General features: G+C 36.8%; 1 protein-coding gene and 1 pseudogene across 1 annotated transcript; one reads left to right on the top strand and one right to left on the bottom strand.

The window, feature by feature from the left end:
• Positions 1 to 896: 896 nt before the first annotated feature.
• Positions 897 to 1,769, top strand: LOC149225870 (pathogenesis-related protein 1-like). Its single transcript, XM_089375157.1, has 2 exons — positions 897 to 1,132; positions 1,252 to 1,769. Exons 1-2 carry the CDS (start codon positions 949 to 951, stop codon positions 1,551 to 1,553), a joined length of 486 nt encoding a protein of 161 aa, XP_089231283.1. The 5' UTR covers positions 897 to 948; the 3' UTR covers positions 1,554 to 1,769.
• Positions 1,770 to 6,153: 4,384 nt separating this feature from the next.
• LOC149225869 (ADP-ribosylation factor 1 pseudogene) lies at positions 6,154 to 6,687 on the bottom strand (annotated as a pseudogene).
• Between the last annotated feature and the right edge of the window lie 2,551 nt (positions 6,688 to 9,238).

Raw genomic sequence — 9,238 nt, 5'->3', positions numbered from 1 at the left:
GTAATGATGAGAAGAATTGACTTTTGTGTACTCTATTATTAATTACTATGTACTATATCACTTATTACTATGTACAATAAATATAAATAATTTGAGAAATAAGATTATATATTAATTACTGTGTACCATAAACACAAATGATTTTTAATTAAATTTCAAAATTCAATTTTCTCATTTGTGTAAAATATTAAATATTCAATTTTTATGGGTTTTATTTTTTAATTAGAAAATAATTTTAAAAAAATATAAATTTGATAAAACTATTAAAAATTAATAACATGGGTAAGTATAAATTGACGATTTTTATGAGTTTTTTTTTAACGATGAAAATATCAAGGCATCTAAAGAGCCCAATAATTAAGTTCATTTACCAGAGGCGACATTTGAAAAGCCGGTAATCAACCTCCGTAATGACGCCATCGGCAATTGAAAAGCCCAGTACAAATACACAGTAATAAAGCTCAAAAACCCGAACGCTTTCGAAAAGCGTAATGCGCTGTCAAAATAAAGGCCTACCCAACAAATTGATAAACGTAATTGGTGAATCTGAAATAAATGTACAATTGTAAACCATTTCAGTAAAGATAAACCTATATATTCGGTCCAGTTGAGCAGCATCTATAATTTCGGTCCACCACAAAATCCTGGTTTCTACATTCTACAGTCGTCTTACCGACATTTTACGGGAAATCCGTGATGGGGTTCTCAGTTGCACTAACCTGCCTTTTCCATTATTGCCTTTGACATTCTCGACGGCATACGATTGCAAAGAATTCACTCAGGATCACATTACGCCGTGATTGTGACATCTAACGAACTACCACTACTCTTAAATGCACCGTTTTGGGTGTTAGCCTTTATATATACCGTTTCTTCCTCCTCCTTAGTGCACACCACAACAAGCAGCTTATATTTCTTGTTGTTGATAGACTTCTTTAGGTAATCAAGATGGTGAGTGGGACTGCAACAAGTGAAGATTTGAGTGAGGTGGAAGCAAGGAGATTATGGAACGCCCTAGTGAAGGACAGCCACAACCTCCTTCCAAAGATTTTTCCTGATTTTTTCTCTTCCGTCACCTTCCTGCAGGGAGATGGAGGAGTCGGCACCATCAAGCAGCTCAACTTCACCCCTGGTAGTATGGCTATAAAATCAACATTAATGGGGATAAATCAAGATTATATTTCAGCTTCTAGTTTTTTCCTCTATTGACTTAGAGTGCAGTTATAACGGTTTTTCATTTTCATGTCTCAGCTAACAAGGATTTCAGCTACGAGAAGGAGCGAGTCGATGAAATGGACGAGGAGAAGATGGTGTTCAAGTATACCACCACAGAAGGAGGGCTGCTCGGCAAGAAACTGAGTGCCTCAAACTTTGAGCTCAAAATCGTTCCCAGGAAAGAAGGCGGCTGTGTGGTGACTTGGATCTGCAACTACGAAACCCTCCCTGGCACTCCGGTTGACAAAGGCAAAGCACAAGAGATGAAGGAACAGAGTAATGCCATGTTCAAGAAGATTGAGCAGTATCTGCTCTCCAACCCCACCTTGTACTGCTAAATCTACATCTCTATCTGTCCAAACTATGTTTTATGGAACGGGCTATCTACAATAAAAGAGGAAATGGCTATGATATCTGTACCTTCTAGTTATCGTTTTACTCGTCGCTAATTCCGTCTCTGTAACGTTGCATTGTTATGAATCCGACGGACTATTATATTGCATGGTTTTTTATCGGTTTATCATAATGCAATAATCATGCATATATTTTTTAAATGATATTTATATGTTCTGTTATTCACACTGAAGATATTTTCAATGCCCTTAATCGTTACAATAACTCAAAAATATCCTCAAGTGCAGTGCGATGAAATCCCCATAACACTGCATTTTAATCTATTGTTAACCACATTAAACGATTATGGATGCCTGCTATGTTGGAATGTTTGGAAATAGGAGGATTCTGAGCAACCCTTTCAGACTAGGATATATCACCGCAACTTTACTTAGATCTAAAACTCTACGTTCCTGGACAAACTCATAGAAATATCAGTATTTCCATTTGAAATAACAGAGACAACCATACAATTTACAATTTAAAAGAGGAGTTGTCTACTCAAACCATAAATTTGGCTATTTCATAGATTTCTGGTCAGAATTCTCTAAAAAAATTCCAAAAATCAGAGTGTTGGAGTGTTTGAATCACTTATTTATTTTTATAGTGGAAATGGATTCAGCGTCATCAAGAATCTCTGAGGCACCCAAAATTTTGAAGTTTGATAGCTATAAACCACAATTTTTTGAATTCTGCCAATTTTTATCATAATCTTCCAGAATTTGCATTATTTTCTGGGCTCTTTAGATTACCCTTGCTGACTATATCATTCTTGATATCATTTAACTTCTTTGGATATATTAATCAGCTTTGAAAAAGTAATATTGAAAAGAAGTAAAATTTTATGGATAAATGTAAAAACATAGTTCTATGACAAAGGGTCAGCAACAATTAAATAATTAAACTATAAGAAAAATTATTATGATCAATAAAATACATTAATGGAAAACCTTGAAAAAACATTGTTATTAAAAAAAAAGAATACAATAATTATAGGTTAATAAATATTTATTGTTAAAAATAAATATGATAATAAATGGAACAAAAATATTTATTATGGAAAAATTTATATATTTAATTTATGAGGACACTTCACAACTTCACTGTTATTAGAAAGAATACAACAATTAATAGAAAGTCAGTCATGAATGATTACAATTTAATAAATATTTATAGTTAAAAATAAATATTATAATGAATGCAAAGAAAATATTAATAATGGAAAAAGTTATATTTTCAATTTTTTTTTTTATAATTAATTTATGAGGACACTTGGCCATTTTTTTTTGTTTTAAACAATTATTAAAGCTAACAAATTGATTTTAAACAAGAAAACTAGTCATCCACCCATCAAAAATTAGAAACTCAAAAATTAATTTCAATTTCTAAAAAAATAAATTTAATATTTAATTTTACCAAAAATTTAATAAACTTTGCAAATAGTTTTTAAAAATTTGCAAATTAATCAAGAGTGAAAGTATTTTGACTCAAACTGAATACAATAAACTATGCCTTCACCAAGGAAAATTTTATGGGTTAAATTTAGTAAATGGCTTCATATTTCATGATGATGATGATGATGATGATGGTTAACGTCCATTGAGACCAAATTGGTCTATCGGACCTATAATTTCTTAATTTCTAATTGTCTGGCTCCTCATCTTTCTTGGCGAGATTGGTGATGTAGCTTTCTTTTTCTTCTCTATAGTCTTCCAACTTTCTTTATCTTGCATCTCCTTCATCTCTTCTGGTTCTTGGGACATTGGTGTCTTAGCTTCACGATCTATTGTGTTCGTCCTTTTCGAGGTAGTCAGAGAAGAAGTTTGGTCTAGGAGATCTGCTTTGCTATTAAATGAAGATTTATTTTGCGCGTTATTCGAAACCTCATAACTGTCGATGCTTGAGGGTTTGTTGAGTTCACCTTTTTGTTGTTGGGCAGGGCTTTCCCCCTGCTTCTCTTGAGAGTTGTTTCTATCTTGCCCGATTTCTTGTAATTCAAAGTTTTCTCGAGAGTATTCTTCCTTGCTGACAGTGTAGTGTTCTTTTTGTGCTCCTTCCCACCATGTAGATCTGTGGTGATTTTTTCTAGCAGAATTTTTCTGGGAGGCTTTTGGGCAATTTTTGGCTAGGTGGCCTGTCTCAAAGCAAGGTCGACATCTGAAGAGGACACTTTCATAATCGAGTTTCTGGTTCCACACATAGTCTTTACTTGTTAGGTGTATTTCAGCTGGGAATCCGGCGCTGAAGTCCATTTCCACACAGATCCGTGCATATGTGGTTCTAGCATATTCCTCTGTTTCTCGGCACCTACAGTAAAATTTCCCAATTGCATTTCCAATGGCCTCTAGCGAAGAGAAATTCCAGAGATGCAAAGGTAGGTTTGGCAATCTCACCCAAACTGGTGCTAAGGTTATGACTGTATAAAATGACTAACTAATTCCTATTTGGTATAAAAATGATTGGCCCAAACTTTATAGGAAAAATTTATTATATTTTAAAATTTTCAAAATTTCAAGGATTATATAAAAATATTAAAATTTAACTTTTTTAAACAAAATTATTACCAAATATTTGAAAGTTTGCATATTACAGATTAGAAAAATTAACCAAAATTTTTACACTTCAAAACAATTTTTCATCTTTAAAGTTAAAATTTTTCGTGAAAATGTAAACTAGCACAATTACCAATTATAATTTTTTCTTTTAAATACATTTCTATTCTTAAAATTTAAAATTTTCCATGTGATTGTAAGCTAGCACAATGACCAAACATATTTGATATACATCTCGTGAAACCTAATTAAGAATAGTATATGTGTCAATGAGGTGATAGTGATGTGTGTGTTCAAGTTATCTATACAAAGTTAATCCATGTCGGCGAGCTAATAGTGATGTGTGTTCGAGTTATTTATATAAAGTTAATCTATGTGTTAGTGCGCTGATAGTGATGTGTGTGTCATGTGTGTGAGATCTAAAGATTAACGTAGCTATTTTTAGCGGTTTTGAATCTTTATAATCATATAAAATTTGAAAAATTGAATTGAGTGGGCAATGTAATTGAACAATAGCTAGAGTTTTGAGTGTGTTAACCTTATCTTTCTTCTCGAATATTTATAATCATGTAAGATTTGAACAATTGAATTAAGCAAGAAATGTAATTGAACTGCAGCTCCGATTTTGAGCGTGTTAAGTTTATGTTTCCTTCTTTGTCTGTTTAGCAAATTGATATGAGATCGATGTTTCAGATAAAATTTGATAGTGCAAACTATACACATTGATCATTTTTGATATTACGTATATATACAAGAAGTGTTGTCTCAAGATAGGGAAACCATCTTGGACACACAATCAATTAGTTGAGAGAATATCTCAACCACACACCAAACTACAGAAATATAGATATAACGACTCCTATAGAGTAGGAACAAACTCCTTTACATAGAAAGTCACAACTGAGACAAGTAGGAATTACATTTTCCATCACTCCCCCTTAATGACTACTTGTCTCGAGATCAATCTACAAGATCTATATCACATCTGGTCCAGTTTGGTAATTACACCTTGTACCTTGTTAATGCAATTGTCGATGTCCATATAAAGTAACAACCATCTACGGGAATGCATGGGTTCTAAACCACTCTAACTGTGAGTCTACTAGGAAGTCCTTCACATACATGGTTCACCCAACCTCTTGATGAACTCCCCCTAAATATAAAATTTCACCTCATGGAGTCTAAAGCCAATACGGCCCACCCAAGTGTATCCATCCCACATGACACACTCTTCCAGGTTGTCAAAACTCTCTAACAGAGGGAACACATAACAAAGGGTATGCATGCCTCTCTGGGTCTTACAGCAGGTACATAAAACATTTGAAGGACCACAACTAACCATTACAAAACAATATATGACATGTAGATATGTTTTAATTACAATATGTGAGTCATAATACACCATGATCATGAGTCTATTCCATAAAATCACACAATCTTTATTGTCCACCATCCCTTAGTATATGATGCATCTCCTCTAATGCCATATTCAGTGTCATGTCTTCATCATATCCCGCAATTTTTTGTATTGTCTGATTGACTAGTTCCAACACACACTAAAAAAATGTGACAATAGTTGGTCAGACCAATGTCACTTCAATAACAACCAGAAGTATTATGACATACTTATTATTAAAATCAACATTAAAATCATCAACACTAGCCCCAAAGTCTTGCATTTCAACTTGATTGCCGACACCTTTATGATTCGACCATCAATTTCCAGCTACCCATTTAGAGTCCATGCAGCTCAAGCATCTTCAAATTTTTTAAATCAAACAAATCACTACAGTCCTCTACGCTCCCTGGCTCGGGAATGGGAAATAGTTGGTGACCTCCATAACACTTCAAATATCCAAACCCATAGAAGAAATTGAATAGTAGTCAAAAGTCACTTTGACTGCACTTATTTCTTCAAACTGTCTCTGACAAAAACACAAATAAGGCGACATTGCCCTACAAAAATTCCAGGAACCCAATTCACCATATTTCTTCAAGCCTTGCTTGCAATGTTGTTGGAGAGCCAATCGAAGCCCTCACCAAAATTGGCACAAGTGCTTTGGATATACTAGTGGCACTACCTAAGGGAATACAACCCAAGTTTGTCAGTGATCTCTGCAACATTCATAGCATTTGGAAGATATTTCTTATTTGCAAACACAAGTAATATAGCATCACGTAGTTCATCCTCATTCAACAATCTATGTAGTTCATCCCTCGCTTCTACAACATGGTATCTATCATTGCTATCAACCACAAAGATGAGACACTGAGTATTTTGGAAGTAGTGTCTCCATAGTGGACAGATCTTGTCCTGCCCCCCAACATCCCTAACAGTGAAGTTGATGTTCTTGTACTCAACGGTTTCCACATTGGATCCAATGGTAGGGATTTTTGTAACATTTTCTCCCAGCTTTAGCTTATACAAGATGGTCGTCTTACCAGCGGCATCGAGACCAACCATCATAATGTGCATTTCCTTCTTTGCAAAGAACTAGCTCAAAAGCTTGGTAAAAGTGAGTCCCATCTTGACCACCTATTAGAGATCCTGAGTTGAAGGTTCAGATCTGAGATTCAAGGGGACAGGAATGGCTCCCCGCAAAGACATCTGAGACACCTCTCAAACACTTAGCACTGCAACCGAAAAGGGGAGGGGGGGGGCGATACTGTGAATGTTAGCCCCATTCCCAGTTCCAATCCAAGTCTCGATCCCATCTTGACCACTTGTTAGAGATCCCAAGTTGAAAGGTCAGATTTGAGATTCGAGGGGAAAAGAATCGCTCCCCACAAAGATATCTAAGATGCCTCTCGAACACCTAAAACTGCAACCGAAAAGGGGAGGGGGATATACTACGAATGCCAACCCCATTCCCAGTTATAGTCCAAGTCCCGATACTAGCATGCCTCTTGGCACTGAGCGATGATGTTAAATGCCAGATCTTAGTGAAGTTCTCACAAAATCGAGTCATATGACCGATACACATTGTCGTCTCGAACAATGCAAACCATAATTTCTCCATTAGTCCAGCCCAAGCCAATCAACCTTGCACCAGGCCACCCAAAATCATAGGCACCGCCATTTACTAGCTCTCTGGTTCCACACACACTCATATGTAGTGTTGGGTCCCTATAATACTAGTGATTACCCCATTACTATTGTAGTTATACCCCTTATTTATATTGTTGTGCCCCTATTACCCCCATATTGTTATTTATGTGCCCCATAGAATCCATCTATTGTTATTTTTGTGGCTTTATATTATTATTGTTAGGTCGGCTGGATTATATTGTGACTCCTTGGGCCACTCTATGGACAGCCAAATATGCCAATAATAGATTTGTTGAGGATCTTATCCAACTCACTGATATAGGACCGGGTTCATTAGTCTGGAATGCAGCAAAGCAACATAAAAATCTAATTCAGTAGCATAGCTTTTGGGAGGTCAGGGATGGTACTATTGCGAGATTCCGGGAGGACTCCTGGCAGCAAAAACATAGATTAAAAGATTTGATTAATCCTCACCAAATTCCCAATTGGGAAGCTCACAGGTTTGATAAGATCAATCAATATTGGAAGCCCACCCTATCGCATGGCTTCAGGCATTGGGTCAATCCTGATCACATTATCTGGAATGGCCTGGAGTCAGATCAACTGATCCTTGGAACGGAACTCTCCAATCGGAAAATCAGATATTCAGAAAAGAAGGATGTACTTAGATGGGGATATGAAGACAGGGGAATGTTCACAACACATGAAGCCTACAACATAATCATAAAAGAATCTGCATTCAAAGATCCACTGTGGACAGCAATCTGGGCTCCCAACTTATGGCTGAAGGTGTCCACTTTCCTCTGGCTGCTTTGTCAGAACAAAATCCTCACTTGGGATAATCGACGGAAGAGAAACTTTCATAGACCTTCTATTTGCCCCAATTGCAATCAGGAAGAAGAAACCACTTTGCATCTCATGAACACATGCCCTCTGGCTCATAAGCTCTGGGAAAAAGTCAGTTTTAGATGTCAAAGGGATAGCAGAATCAAGGAAGACATCCCTACCACTATTCGCAATTGGGTAAGAAATTCTATGGACATCATCTGGAACAATGTCTGTCAAAAAATCAATGAAACTCTTCTACTCCAATCTTGTCATGACGGCGACCTCCCCTCACTGCCATAGGAAAAGACTATTTTGGACAACTGGAATCTACAATGGAATCAAGAATTGAAAATTTCAGCCAAAACTATAGCAAAACGTCCAATCTCAGACAAATGGATCCCTCCTCCTCAGAATGTGTTCCAACTGAATTTCTACAGAGCCTCAAAGGGCAATCCACGTAAAGCCGGGTTTGGAGGAATTTTCAGAGATCATAAAGGGGCCATCCTTCTAACTTTTCTAGGCTCGAAAGGATGGCACTCTAATAACTCAGCAGAGCTTGAAAGTTTATGGCAAGGACTCCTTTTAGCTTAGTCACATGAGTTTTTACCTCTCATCATTGAAGGCGACTCTCAAATACTAATAAATATGGTGAACAAAGTTATGCAGGGGACTCCCTCAAACAAAATTGGCAACAGTTGGAGACTAGCCGAAAGACTGGAACTTGTTGAAGATTGGCTCAGAGCCCACAGAGCAGTTAATTTCAAACATATTCGTCGGGAAGGCAATAAGGTGGCTGACCTTCTTGCCAACATAGGGGTGGAGAGTAACACTACTCTGAAAGCTAATGAATTATCTTCTATTGCAACTGATGCACAGATGAAGGAATTCAATGAAATAGTTGAGAAGGAGATGACTCAGGAAGGCGCTCCTAGTTGCAGTAATTATAGGGATACTGGTAAGAACGCGATGGATGAATCCCTCTTCACCTCACATGGCCTGTTCGGTGGCATTCAGCATGGTAATTCAAGTTTTGAAAGGCCTGCCATGCAGGCTGCGATGGCAATGGTGATTAGCGATTAAACGGGGACCGTCGATCACGCACGCGGATCGATGGCCCAAACCACATCACCGGATCGCAGAATGGGGAGACCAAAGTGCAAGGCATTTACATATAGCAATATGCGATTGCGATCAGATCGCA

The sequence above is a fragment of the Pinus tabuliformis genome, chromosome J (assembly GCF_031772625.1).
Source record: "Pinus tabuliformis cultivar Carrire ecotype Pingquan chromosome J, CPIR1, whole genome shotgun sequence".
Taxonomy (NCBI): domain Eukaryota; kingdom Viridiplantae; phylum Streptophyta; class Pinopsida; order Pinales; family Pinaceae; genus Pinus; species Pinus tabuliformis.
Note: the sequence above shows the minus strand (reverse complement) of the source record. Positions and strands in the feature narration are given on the sequence as shown.